Source organism: Ranitomeya variabilis, chromosome 4 (genome assembly GCF_051348905.1).
Source record: "Ranitomeya variabilis isolate aRanVar5 chromosome 4, aRanVar5.hap1, whole genome shotgun sequence".
NCBI classification, from domain to species: Eukaryota; Metazoa; Chordata; class Amphibia; order Anura; family Dendrobatidae; genus Ranitomeya; species Ranitomeya variabilis.
Genome location: NC_135235.1, coordinates 634,228,024 through 634,243,128, shown reverse-complemented (window position 1 = coordinate 634,243,128; position 15,105 = coordinate 634,228,024). Strand labels below are relative to the sequence as shown.

Genomic DNA, 15,105 nt, shown 5'->3' with positions numbered 1-15,105 from the left:
TTAGTCTTTAGTATCGTTATTTCTGCCCTGACACATATCCCCTTCTCGGTTTTCTCAATTTATGCAGCGCCTTTCTGGGACAATCACATTTACTGGGATTACAATCTTCTGTAGCTTCTTTCATTATCTGTTACTGCCGTCCCCAGTTCTGCCATCCCAATCTCTGTGGATGTTCCCTGCACTTTATAATTTTATATCTTCCTTTCATGGAATAATTATTTAACAAAGTGTCAGTTAATTTAGGTTTTCTTTTTAGATTAATTCTGAGTTTTTGGTGCTTGGTTAGAGATATTATGTGATAAATATCTGTATGTGACTATAATTGGATTGTGTGTTATACCGGGGGCAGGACGGGGCCATGACTGGATGTAATGATCATGTGACGCCGGTAACAGCTCCGGAGATTTCTTACATGGGATCTTTATGATGTTACATCGTCATCTTCTCCCCATTCAGGTTCCTACAATATTGGATCCTCTCAGCGGAGATCTTCTATATAAGAGAATTCTCCTGAGTGACCCTACAAGGATGGATAGGGACAGGGACAAGATGGCGGAGAGGATATTACACCTCACCCTAGAGATTCTCTTCCGGCTTACTGGAGAGGTGAGAGATTCTGATGAAGTCATATTACATCATTCTTATCTATGGGAATAACAGATGGACAGAACTGGAGAGATGAGGACTCTGGAAATGTCTGTAGTGAGATTTATTAATGTGTCTCTCCATAACCAGGATTACACATTAGTGAAGAAGACCTCTAGTGAGCGCTGTCAGGCCCCTCTGTCTGAGGGATGGGGAAGACCCCTGAGCCCAATCACGGGGCCTCCACCTCACCCCCTGATACATGAGGACATCAATGACCAGAAGATCCTAGAACTCACCTATAAGATGATTGAGCTGCTGACTGGAGAGGTGACACTGCTGGGAATGCTGGGACATTATACAGTAACGCTATGGAGGGATCGGGGGATGACGGTATCATTGTATGTGTCAGGTTTCTATAAGGTGTCAGGATGTCACCGTCTATTTCTCCACGGAGGAGTGGGAGTATGTAGAAGGACACAAAGATCTGTACAAGGATGTCATGATGGAGGTTCCCCAGCCCCTCACATCACCAGGTAATAGGACTAAATATACACGGCCTATAATTATATGTATGTAAAGAATGAATTCAGTCCCTGTATGTGTTTCCTCCAGTTTTATCCAGTGAGAAGACAACACCAGAGAGATGTCCCCGTCCTCTTCTTCCACAGGACTGTAAACAAGAAGATCCCGATGTTCCTCAGGACAATCAGGTAAATGGAGAGAAGGTGTCATGAGATCTTCCCTATAAGCTGTGGACGGCTGTGAAGTTCTAATATTCAGTCTTGTTTTATCCACCAGTATAAGGGAAGAGTCAGATGTATAACTTGAACGAGGATTGCATCACAACACTCGAACTGGCTGGCAGGTCTCCCGTACCGAGCATGACAGCATGTATTTTTACGCAACTATTATGCTTGGACCGCACACGTAATATCGTGCCCCAAGTGCCAACAATGAGCAATAGCACAACCTCACTCTACAGAGCTCCATATAGGAGGCATGCTCTACAACTACAGTCTATTGTGTATACAGTGAACCACCCAGAAATATCTCCCAAGACTCCTCTGCCCAGCTGCAGGTCTGACCCTCTGTAACTGTCCCCTGCTCAGTTGCCTACAGTCCATAACTATCACATAAAAGTGACTACAATAAACCATGGCATTAACCATATAGTTACAGTACTATTCCTCAATGTCCTGTAAGACAGGTATATTTGTGATGCTGCAGGATATATTATGTCATACATCAATTCTCTTCAGGAGGTTCCAGGACCTTACATTCCTTTACACCAGGAATATGACTGAGTTTTCCTTGTTTCCCGCCTTCACAGTCCTCAGATCTTAACCCTATAAAGCATCTCTAGGACGAGGTAGAATTGGTTGTTCAGAGCATCTCGGCACCTTCTAATTTGCAGAAACTACAACAACCTATCCTGTTAGCATGGGCCAGTATTCCTGGGGAACAATCTCAGCACCTTGTGCAATCTATGACGCGATTAATATCTGAAGTTCTGAATAGCAAAGAATGTCCTACATGTTACTAGATGGGCTACATGTTACTAGATGGGTGTCTGTAGTAATGTGGCCATTCAGTGTATGTTTTATACCTGGTTGAGATGACAGGATAAAGCTGATCATAGACATTAGATGTTCTCTGGATCTTCTCAAACGTCTTCATCTGCCAGTGACTTTTACAGTCTTTGTTTCAGGGTGAAGATCTGCCCCATATTGATACTACAGAGACATATGTGAGGGGTGATGAGCGGTGTAAAGAGGAGATTCCTACAGATAACCACACAGGTGAGTAGTGACCACTAAATGCCGAGAAGTCACAGGTTCTCATCAGTCACTGGCCTGTAGAGTAACTTTAGATGTTTGGAGTTTTTTCAGATGCGTTCACATAAAATTTTTGATGTGGATATTGGGGCTGATTCATTATGTGGTTACCAGGGACTTTTCTTTTTTCTCTTCGCCACGACAGCACCCACTGAGAGAGGGGATCCGCCCCTAGGAACAGGAAACCCTACGGAGAGATAAAAGGGGCGGTCCCCCTCGCTCCCACAGTTTGGTTTCCTGTTCCTACGGGAATCCACGGAGAGAATAGGATGCCCAGCCTGGATGCCGCTTGCGCAGTTTACATATGAGGACGGCAAGGGCTCCAGAGCTGGAAGCAGCGTCGGGGGTCCTGGCTCTGTTTCCCCCCTCTGCTGGCAGACGCCGTGAGGCCAGGACGGGCGGTAGCTGGCTCACGAGGTACCATCCGGAATGCGGGAGCAAGCGCTGTGGTACGGTCAGCGTCGCACCGTCCTCGGACGCATAGACAGCGTGGAGCCCCAGTGTATTCCCCCGGAAGTACAGGTAAGCTTCCGGGGTTATGGAGGAGGAGGACGGCGCCTGCGCTGATACCGGTGGCAGCGCAGGCGCATAGAGTATGGCCGCGACCCGGAGGTGATTAGCACTTCCGGGTACAACCGGAAGAAGATGGCGGCCCCCATGTGAAAAGACGCCGGCGATATCGCTCCGACGTCCACTATGGATTCTGCGCAGGACCCTGTGATGTCTTCCATTGAAGCCACCGCGTCCACTCCACACAGCCATGCCAGCACCAGCCGCTCTAAACAGAGCGGATCTTCTAGGAAGAGCAAGTCGGATCGAGCTATTCCTCAACCTGTGCCTCAGTCTCCTCCTCATCAGCCGGTACCTTCACAGACAGCTTCACTGGGGTGAGTGTATATCTACCCTATTAGGCTGATTATTGTTCCCTCTCCCTCTATACACCCTAGGCTAAAAGGACTGAAAAAACGAAACACAGGCAGTGTGCGTTATGTCTCCAGCCCCTTCCAGATAGTCACAAAAAGAGGCTTTGTAAACCGTGTATTGACTCTACCTTACGGGAAGAAGCCTCGGTTAAATCAGAAGACATTAGAGTCATGATCAGGGAGGAATTACGAGCCCTACATAGTTCTGACAAAGAGCCGCGTACTAAGGGAAGAAAGGGGTACGTTTCCCCTATATCTGACCAGTCTTCTGATAGAGAAAATGCAGACTCTGACATTTCCCGCGAGTACGTTTCCTCAGATGAGGATCAAGATACATGCTTTCCCACCGATACCATCGATAACCTGGTAAAATCCGTTTGCAACACCATGGGCATTGAAGATTCTAAGGTCCCTAGAACGCAGCAGGATATAATGTTCGCTGGTCTGTCAGAAAGGAAAAGGCCCACCTTTCCTGTAATAGCAGCGGTAAAAAATCTAATCAAAAAAGAGTGGGAAAGCCAGGGGGAAAGGGGTTTACCACCATCCTCAAAAAGGCGTTATCCCTTCAATGATGAAGAGTTCTCATCATGGTCAAAAGCCTCGAAGGTGGATGCAGCAGTGGCATCCACATCCAAAAAATCCTCACTGCCTGTGGAGGATTCGGGCTCATTGCAAGACCCACTGGACCGTAAAACCGACTCTCTTTTAAAAAGAGCCTGGGAGTCATGTACGGGAGCCTTTAGGCCGGCAATATCGGCTACATGCACCGCCAGGTCCATGCTAGTCTGGCTGAATGACTTGGAGGAAGGACTAAAAAGCGGTCTCTCTAGAGACAAATTAATGTCCTCTATACCCCTGATCAGAGGGGCTACAGCCTTCCTGGCGGACTCATCTGCTGACTCCATACGCTTGGCAGCCAAGTCAGCGGGCCTTACGAATGCAGCACGTAGAGCCCTGTGGCTTAAGGGATGGAAGGGTGATCCCCAGACAAAATCCAAATTGTGTGGCCTCCCATGTCAGGGTGAGTACCTGTTTGGTACTAAACTGGACGAGATCTTAACCAAAGCGGGAGAGAGAAAGAAGGGCTTACCTAATGTTAATTACCTTACGTTCTATAGGAGAGTGTTCCGGAAGCCCGTGTTTAATAGAAGGAAAGATTTTAAGAACCAAGACCGCTGGGCCACTAGAGACACCAAACAAAGAGGTGCATTCTTTGGGAAGCGCCCTTTCAAACCTGAGGACAAACCCCGTTAGAGCGGATCTACCTGTGGGAGGTAGATTGTCCTCCTTCTCAGATAAATGGCGACAAATAACATCAAATAGTTGGGCAAATAATCTCATCACCTCTGGCTTAAAATTAAAATTTTCCCGAGTCCCTCCGGACTCATTTCTATTGACTTCATTAAAATCTCAATCGCAACAGGAGGCATTGGAGCAAGAAGTAATGAATCTTCTATCCAAGGGAGTTTTGGTGGAAGTTCCATTTCTTCAGGAGGGTAAAGGGTTTTATTCCCCTTTATTTTTAACCCCTTCGCGACATGCGCCGTACATGTACTGCGCATGTCGCATCCCCTGCTTTGATGTGCGCTCCGGCGGTGAGCGCACATCAAAGTCGCGACATGTCAGCTGTTTTGAACAGCTGACATGTGCGCGCAATAGCGGCGGGTGAAATCGCTATTCACCCGCCGCTATTAACCTGTTAAATGCCGCTGTCAAACGCAGACAGCGGCATTTAACTACCGCATCCGGCCGGGCGGCCGGATATGACGTCATCGCCGACCCCCGTCACATGATCGGGGGTCGGCGATGAGTCAGGAAGGTAACCATAGAGGTCCTTGAGACCTCTATGGTTACTGATGCCGGCGTGCTGTGAGCGCCCCCCTGTGGTCGGCGCTCACAGCACACCTGCATTTGAGCTACATAACAGCGATCTGATGATCGCTGTTATGTAGCAGAGCCGATCGGGCTGTGCCTGCTTCTAGCCTCCTATGGAGGCTATAGAAGCATGGCAAAAGTGGGAAAAAAAAGTTTTTAAAAATGTGAAAAAAATATTAAAAATATAAAAGTTTAAATCACCCCCCTTTCGCCCCATCCTAAATAAAACAATAAAAAAAAATCAAAACCTACACATATTTGGTATAGCCGCGTTCAGAATCGCCCGATCTATCAATTAAAAAAAAGCATTAACCTGATCGCTAAACAGCGTAGCGAGAAAAAAATCCGAAACGCCAGAATTACGTTTTTTGGTCGCCGTGACATTGCGTTAAAATGCAATAACGGGTGATCAAAAGAACATATCTGCGCCAAAATGGTATCATTAAACACGCCAGCTCAGCACGCAAAAAATAAGCCCTCACCCGACCCAAGATCACAAAAATTGGAGACGCTACGGGTATTGGAAAATGGCACTTTTTTTTTTTTTTTTTTTTTAAGCAAAGTTTGGAATTTTTTTTCACCACTTGGATAAAAAATAACCTGGTCATGTTAGGTGTCTATGAACTCGTAATGACGTAGAGAATCATAATGGCAGGTCAGTTTTAGCATTTAGTGAACCTAGCAAAATAGCCAAGCAAAAAACAAGTGTGGGATTGCACTTTTTTTGCAATTTCACCGCACTTGGAATTTTTTTCATGTTTTCTAGTACACGACATGCTAAAACCAATGATGTCGTTCAAAAGTACAACTCGTCTCGCAAAAAATAAGCCCTCACATGGCCATATTGACAGAAAAATAAAAAAGTTATGGCTCTGGGAAGGAGGGGAGCGAAAAACGAAAACACAAAAACGAAAAAGGGCCGCGGCATGAAGGGGTTAATACCAAAACCGGATGGATCATTCAGAACCATTATAAACCTTAGAAAGTTAAACACCTTCTTAGAAAATCAGACCTTTAAAATGGAGTCTATCCGATCCACCATAAAACTCCTGTTTCCCCATTGCTTTATGATGGTTCTTGACCTTAAAGATGCGTATTATCATCTACCAATCTTTATGGAACATCAACAATATCTCCGCGTGGCAATTGTATTGAAAGAGTGTATACGGCACTTTCAGTATACAGCAATGCCCTTTGGACTATCAATAGCTCCAAGAGTATTCACTAAACTAATGTCGGAGGTAATGTCATATCTAAGATTAAAAGACACCCTAATAATCCCATACCTAGACGACCTTTTGGTAGTGGGAAATTCCCCTTCTCAATGTCAGCAACGATTGAGTGATATGATTTCTACTCTACAGAGATTAGGGTGGCTAATAAATTGGGAAAAATCGAGGCTATTCCCAACAACTCGGCAAACATTTCTGGGGATTATATTAGACTCTATAAGCCAGAGATGTTTTCTCCCAGAAACTAAACAAATAACGGTTAGAAATAACGTTCAGTCGGTAATAAATAAACCTTTAATTTCCTTGCGGGAAGGCATGTCCCTTCTTGGCTCCTTCACATCGTGTATCCCAGCTGTTCCTTGGGCTCAGTTCCATTCGAGGCGTTTACAGTATGCAATTTTACATGAAGAGGTAAAATTACAAGGTCATTTGGACGGTAAAATATCCCTTTCTAGTGAAGTAATCCAATCTCTAAACTGGTGGCTAGAACCAAATCATCTGGTTACCGGAGTTCCCTGGGTAATTAAACCCTCAAACACAATATTTACGGACGCCAGTCCTAGTGGTTGGGGAGCACACTTAGGGGACCAGTTAGTCCAAGGACTATGGTCGATTACGGAGTCAGACGACTCATCTAATAAAAGAGAGCTAAAAGCTATCTATCATGCCCTATGTGAATTCCTTCCGCAGCTACTCGGAACACATACCAGAATTCTATCAGACAACATGACATCAGTAGCTTATATCAATCATCAAGGAGGAACAAGATCAGGCACTCTCATGTCTATAGCCGAAGACATCCTAACTATGGCCGAAGAACATCTTCCGTCCCTATCAGCGCTTCACGTCAGAGGAGTGGACAACTCAAAAGCAGACTTCCTCAGTCGTCATACCCTCCACCAGGGCGAGTGGGTTCTAAATCATCGGATTTTCAGAATGATAGCCGTGAAATGGGGCATACCCGAAATAGATCTCTTCGCTACAAGAGACAACAGGCAGTTAAAAAGATTTGCTTCAATGTTCCGAACCGACAATCCCGATATTCTCGATGCTCTCCAGGTTCCATGGACATTTCAGAAAGCATATGCCTTTCCTCCGCTGATACTTCTTCCAACAGTGATCAGGAAGATAAGGGAGGACAGAGCGAATATAATCCTTATTGCTCCGTTTTGGCCGAAAAGACCATGGTTCTCCCTGCTCAGAGCCATGTCCATCTCAGATCCATGGATTCTCCCAGAGGATCAGGATCTTCTCTTCCAGGGGCCCTTCAACCACCCTCATGTGAAGGGTCTACGGTTGACAGCCTGGAATTTGAGAGGCAGCTGTTAAAATTAAGAGGCTTCTCTGATAACGTGATCAATACCTTATTATTAAATAGGAAAAAATCCACTACATCTATCTATGTAAGAGTGTGGAAAAAATTCCTAAGCCTCTATCCATCGGCCCTGTCGAATGAAATTCCAGTCTCTACTATTTTAGAGTTTCTCCAGAAAGGACGTGATTTAGGCCTTTCAGTTAGTACCTTAAAGGTACAAGTCTCTGCACTAGGGGCCCTGTATAGTCACAACGTTGCGGGTGATAGGTGGATAGCCAGATTTATTTCAGCCTGCCAAAGATCAGAACCAGTTCAAATTCCCCGCTTACCTCCTTGGGATGTTAATTTAGTCCTTGAAGCCTTGACAGATCACCCTTTCGAGCCTCTACACTCGGCTCACATTAAACACGTTTCCCTCAAGACTGCTCTTCTTGTCGCTTTAGTATCGGCAAGAAGAGTAAGTGACATGCAGGCACTATCAGTGGATCCTCCCTTTATGTCAATATTTCCAGATAGAATTGTCCTGAAAACAGACCCTTCCTACCTACCTAAAATGTGTACTAAATTCCATAGATCTCAAGAAATTCTTCTTCCTACCTTCTATAATAACCCTACAAATCAGGAAGAAGAAAAGTACCATACTTTAGATGTGAGAAGGGCTGTAATAACCTATCTAAACAGGACTAGTCCCTGGAGGAAGAGCAGGGCTCTCTTTGTTTCCTTCCAGGGTCAAAGGAAAGGAGCTGGTGTTACAAAAGGCACATTATCCCGATGGATTCGGGAGGCGATATACCTGGCCTATTCGCCTAAAGGGGAGAGTCCACCTGAGACTGTAAAGGCACATTCCACCCGGGCGATAGCATCATCTTGGGCTGAACGAGCGGAGGTTCCAATAGAACTCATATGTAAGGCCGCAACCTGGTCTTCTCCTACTACCTTCTATAGTCACTATAGACTAGATTTATCTGCCTCCACTGACTTGTGTTTCGGTAGATCAGTTCTTAACACGATAATCCCCCCCAAATAACTATCTCTGAAAGTCTCTCAGTGGGTGCTGTCGTGGCGAAGAGAAAACACCGGATTACGTACCGGTAATGCTCTTTTATAGAGCCACGACAACACCCCTTCACTTCCCTCCCATATATATATATTAGTTTGCATATAAGCACTGTTAAGGGTGATTGGTTCTTGTAAATATACGTAATTAGGTTAAGATAAATGATGATATAAGAATTTCCTACTAAAACTGTTGGGCGGTTCCTCGCAATCTCTGTAACCCAAACTGTGGGAGCGAGGGGGACCGCCCCTTTTATCTCTCCGTAGGGTTTCCTGTTCCTAGGGGTGGATCCCCTCTCTCAGTGGGTGCTGTCGTGGCTCTATAAAAGAGCATTACCGGTACGTAATCCGGTGTTTTTTTTTTTTTTTACAATATGCTAAGAACTATCACTCAGGTAGTTGCTTCCTACCTGCCTTTTGTGCCTGCTGCTGATTTCTACTGAAACAGACTGGTCACAGACCGCTCTTACTGGTGATTCAGATTCTCTTTCACTCTGTTCTGTTGATGGGAGATGATTGCTGATGTTATGCTGATTGATAGTTTAACTGCGGGAAGCCGTCTGTCAATCACCGTGATATCGGAAGTCATCCATTGTCAACAGAGCAGCCGCTAAGAAGAATAGCTGCTTGCTGACGTGGAGAAGCTGAATCGCCGGCAGGAGCGTTCGGTGACCACTCTGACCCAGCGTCAAGTACAACAGTCAGGTAATTGTTTCTGTTAGCAAGTACCTGCTTATTAAGTTTCTAGGCCCATAGTAAAAAAAAAAAAAAGAAAAGAAAAAGTATTAGACAATCTCCTCAAGATTGACACCGTGCACTCCAGTCTTTGATGGAGGGTAGTGGGGTAAGTAATACTGAATTGATTCAGATGTACAGACAGTACTTCTTCTCAGTGGTGCGTGCCTCTGTGCGCCTTGCTAGAAAAAGTAAAGAACGGATTGGAGCAACATTTCTGATGGGTGTAAGTTATGCCCCTAGTTATGAATTTGTGGGGCACCAGCAAGCCCCGTTCATACTTCACCCGCTTTGGCGGACCTCCCTTAGACTGGCGTGAAAATGCGAAAAAGTCAGACAAAAAGTTTGCGACTTTTCAGTTTTTTTTTTTAACAGTATTTTGTACAAATGTTTCTCCTCTGCATCCAGAACACGTTTCTGAACTGCTGCAGGAGTTAGACAGTACTATGAGTAAAGAGCTATCACAGGTCACTGTGCACAATGGATGTCTCGAAGCATATTATGAAGCATCTTAGTGTCGGTGACCTCAGATGTGTAAGGCAGAAACATTACCAGCTATAGGCTTCACTGCTATGTACAAGAGAATTTTCTCAGCCTAAAAACCCCAATAACATTCTTTTTTACATGTACTGGTACATATATACTGGTCTTATAATGCCAGTACATTGTAAGATAAAATAAAGACAAAAAACAATTATAATAAACATGGCATAATTTGTATAATCATAGCAAACGGTACAATTAAGTGAACACATTTTTATGATGATCAATAAATGTTGTGGCTATTAATGGTTGAAATGTTTCATTCATGTCAATTTGGATAACTATAAAATGAGAACATCATTGTACAACTTTGTTTTCCAAAACCGTACCTGTGCACAAATCCAGAAGGGCCCCAATATTCCTCTTGTATTTTCATCTAAGATCTGTGTGTTATCTGAGTGCTGATTGTTCGTCACTGAGCAGTTGATATGAGAATTGTTACATTTCCGCTCACTTGGTTGCGCTTGAGTTGGCACAGGTAGTGGTTTAAGTAAAACGTCCAGGCTGGTTTATTAAGAATATTGATCAGCGAACTTGTTCAGAAAATATTCACCTATGTCAAATTCGGCATGAATATAGCAACATTCGGATTTGTGAAAATTCAGTTTAAAGATTGGTAAATAATCGCGTTTCCACTGTTCATTTGGGATAAAACGGTGTTTCAGTGAGGAGTCGGGAGGCCCCATTTGAGCTTAACCCCTTTCTACCATTGGACATACTATTCCGTCTATCTGTCCCGGGCCCTACTTCCCATGGACGGAATAGTACGTCATGCCCTTTAATGAAACACTGCGACTTAAGTCGCGGTGACCGCATTAAAATTCTGATGCCATCTTACCTGGAGGAAGATGGTGTCGGCATCCCAGGCTGTGTCCTCCACCATCCGGCCTCCAAATCGCTGTGATTGGCTGTTCAATTCTGAACAGCCAATCGCAGCCTTTCTCATTGTTTCAGCCAATCAGATTGGCTGAAACAGTGAGGTCCCAGGCTAGGATCGAGTACCAATGTTCTTGATCTTATGACGTTGCCTGGCAATGCCAGGCATCGCCCAAAACCCCTTGGATTGGCGCGATGGACGATCACATAGATCGCGCCAATTGCAGGGCACAGCGGCAGTCTTACCGCGCTGTGCCCTGCCGGTACCAGCCTAGAATTGATGCTGTAAGAGCCGGTGCCTAGGACAGGCCAGGTATGGCCTGCAGCTGCTGATTGGCGCGATCAATTTGATCATCGATGGCGCCAATCACAGGGCACAGTAGCGGTGTGACCACGCTGTGCCCTGCTGGTGACCTGCCTAGGATCGAAGCTGTGAGCTCCGATCATAGGCCGGTGCCTAGCAACTCCGGCGTCATCAGGTCCACCTCTGATTGGTGGGATCAATGTGATCACTGATCCCACCAATGACAGGTCACAGCAGCGGTGTGACAGTTCTGTGACCTGTCTCTGACCACTCTGCAGGAATCCTCACACTAGATGAGGATTCCTGCAGAGCGGTCACACTGCTGGATCTCCTGCTGTGCTGTGTCTTGTGGTGCCACAGTAGCCTGTGACACCACAATTCCTGCTAAAGAAAGAAGAAGAAAAAAAGAAAGGAGAGACTACAACCGTAAGTGTTGATCCCCAATCCCCCCTTCCCCCCCCTCTTTTTACTCCCTTCACCACCCTTTTCACCACCCTTTGCGCCGCCTCCATGTGCACAGTTAGCAGCCGCCCAGCGTTGATTGGTGATGCAGTTCACCGATCAACACTCGTGCTCGCTTTTCTTTATCACCCCCCCTTGCGCCAACTCCGTACGCACATTCCGCAGTCGCCGAACTTTGAAGTGATGCAGTTCACTTATCAGAGCTCATGCCTGCTGTTCTCTGGTTTTTTTCACCCCCTTTGCACCACATCCCTATGCGCACATCCAGCAGCCTCTGATCTTTGATAAGTGACACAGTTCACTTATCAGAGCTAGTGCCTGCTGTTTTAGTCTTTTCTTTTCACAGGCATTTTTTTTCTCCCTATTAGCTTTTTTTCATTTTAGTTTTTTATTTTCAGACAAGTTTGCACCAATCACTTTCCCCCCACACATACACATACAGTTATAAATAAAGTACACACAAAGCACCATATTTACATAAAAAAATGTCCTGCCCGTCACGTTCGTCCCAACAGCTCTATTCAGTGGAGGAGGCATAATTCACCCACTGCTGGATAAAGAATATCACCTCTACACCGATACCTTTTACACCAGCATCCCACTCTTCAAATCCCTCTCTGCGCGATGTACCGCAGCCTGCGGTACTGTCCGCAAAAATCAGAGTGGCCTCCTGAAAACGCTACTTGGGCAGATGCTCAGAAGGGGTGACAGCAGAGCCCAATATAGCGACCACCTGCTGGTGGTCAAGTACAAAGACAAGAGGGATGTCCTTCTCTTGACCACCATACACGGTGATGGCAGCACCCTCAGCTCTGTACGAGGTACCACTACACAGCTCTGCAAACCGGACTGTGTATTGGGGTACCACAAAAACATTGGGGCTTTGATCTCTCTGATCAACTCCTCCAACTGTACAGTGCTTTGAGAAAGGCCAAGGTGTGGTACGAAAAGATGACCGTGCACATTGTACAGATAGCAATGGTCAGCGCTTTCCTGCTGTCACGATGTGCACGACACACCAATTCGTTGTACCTTCAGTTCCAGGAGGTAGTGGTTAAAGCCCTGATATTTGGCACTCCGGAAGGAGTGGTCCCCAGTACGTCCGGAACTGAATGTGCTCGTATCGTACCTGGTCAGCATTTCCCGGAGGAGGTCCCGCAAACTGGAAAAAGAGGCAAGTCGAAAAAAGGTGCCGAGTGTTTTACAAAAGGGGAGTATGCAAGGAAACCATTTAGCGGTGCGACACCTGCCCCGTAAAACCTGGCCTGTGTATGAAGGATTGCTTCAAATTGTACCACACCTCCATGCACTACTACTTTACTTTACAGGAAACAGTAGATTAGTTCCAAAAAGGGGGGTCTGCAAACGGAACATGACGCCCGCAGACCATTCCATCAAAGTCTGCTTTCCAAAACGTCACTACTTCCCTTCCGAGCCCCGACGTGTGCCCAAACGGTATTTTTTCCCACATATTGGGTACCAGCGTACTCATGACAAATTGGCCAACAACTTTTGGGGTCCAGTTTCTCCTGTTATCCTTGGGAAAATAAAAAATTGGGGACTAAACCATTATGTTTGTGGAAAAAATATGATTTTTTATTTCGATGCCCAGGCGTTATAAACTTCTGTGAAGCACTTGGGGGTTCAAAGTGCTCACCACACATCTAAATAAGTTTCTTAGGGGGTCTAGTTTCCAAAATGGGGTCACTTTTGGGGAGTTTCTACTGTTTAGGCACATCAGGGGCTCTGCAAACGGAACATGACACCCGTAGACCATTCCATCAAAGTCTGCATTCCAAAATGTCACTACTTCCCTTCCGAGCTCTGCCGTGCGCCCAAACATTAGTTTTCTCCCATATATGAGGTATCAGTGTACTGAAGACAAATTATACAACAACTTTTGGGGTCGAATTTCTCCAGTTATCTGTGGAAAAATAAAAAATTGGGGACTAAACCATTATGTTTGTGGAAAAAATATGATTTTTTTATTTTCACGCCTGGGAGTTATAAACTTCTATGAAGCACTTTGGGGTTCAAAGTGCTCACCACACATCTAGATAAGTTCCTTAGGGGGTCTAGTTTCCAAAATGGTGTCATTGTGGGGGGTTTCCACTGCTTAGGCACAACAGGGGCTCTCCAAACGCGACATGGCGTCTGATCGAAATTCCAGCCAATTTTGGTTTGATAAAGGCAAACGGCGCTCCTTCCCTTCGGAGCCCTGCCGTGCGCCCCAACAGTGGTTCTCCCCCACATATGGGATATCAGCGTACTCAGGACAAATTGGAAAACAAATTTTGCGGTCCTTTTTCTCCTTTTACCCTTGGGAAAATAAAAAAAAATTGTTGCTGTAAGATCATTTTTTGTGACTAAAAAGATAAATGTTAATTTTTTTCCTTCCACGTTACTTCTGCTCCTATGAAACACCTGAAGGGTTAACAAACTTCTTGAATGTGGTTTTGAGTTCCTTGAGGGGTGCAGTTTTTAGAATGGTGTAACTTTTCGGTATTTTCTGCCATATAGACCCCTCAAAGTGACTTCAAATGTGAGGAGGTCCCTAAAAAAATGGTTTTGTAAATTTTATTGTAAAAATGAGAAATCACTGGTGAACTTTTAACCCTTATAACTTCCTAATGAAAAGAAGTTTTGGTTCCAAAATTGTGCTGATGTGTAAAGTAGACATGTGGGAAATGTTATTTATTAGCTATTTTGTGTGACATATTTCTCTGTTTTAAGGGCATAAAAATTCAAAGTTTGAAAATTTCTAAATAATTTGCAAATAAGCGCAAGTCATATCAAAGAAATTTTACCACTAACGTAAAGTACAATATGTCACGAGAAAACAATCTCAGAATTGCCAAGATCCATTGCAGCGTTCCGGAGTTATTACCTCATAAAGGGACAGTGGTCAGATTTGTAAAAATAGGCCCGGTCATTAATGTACAAACAACCCTCGGGTTAAAGGGGCTAAAAATTGTTAGGCCAAATATTGGGATTCAACCAAGAGACCCTATTTGCTAATCCAAATAATTTGTGATAAAACTGTGCTGCAGTGACGAATCAGGAGGTCCCATTTGCTTTTAAAATCGTTAGGCCTCTGACTACATCTGTTACTGGATAGGCTACTCGATGGTCAGAAAGACCATGTGCTCCAGTGGGGGGCAAGCGCTGCATCAAATGGCCTCTCCTCTTCTCCCTCAACCTTAAACATCACACACAGTACAATCCTCCGAGGTGGCACCCAAATCACCCTGGTTTCCCCCCACATCACAAATTTCCAAATCCACAACTGACTGAGGGGAACCACAAATGGACAAAGCTGTTCACACATTATTTTCCATTGGCATCAGAGTTCTCCTCCAAA

The 15,105-nt window shown here is 45.0% G+C and overlaps 1 protein-coding gene across 2 annotated transcripts in view; it reads left to right on the top strand.

Annotated features, from left to right (window-relative positions):
- Positions 1-15,105, top strand: part of LOC143767273 (uncharacterized) — a 35,560-nt gene that overhangs the window by 9,995 nt on the left and 10,460 nt on the right. Inside the window, exons 2-6 of one of the 2 annotated variants that reach the window (XM_077255480.1) lie at positions 457-606; positions 736-915; positions 998-1,121; positions 1,201-1,298; positions 2,285-2,387. In XM_077255480.1, the coding sequence (XP_077111595.1) occupies positions 529-606; positions 736-915; positions 998-1,121; positions 1,201-1,298; positions 2,285-2,387 (583 nt within the window). In that variant the 5' untranslated portion in view covers positions 457-528. The remainder of the gene's footprint in view (positions 1-456; positions 607-735; positions 916-997; positions 1,122-1,200; positions 1,299-2,284; positions 2,388-15,105) is intronic. The other variant, XM_077255481.1, reaches the window with a different exon arrangement.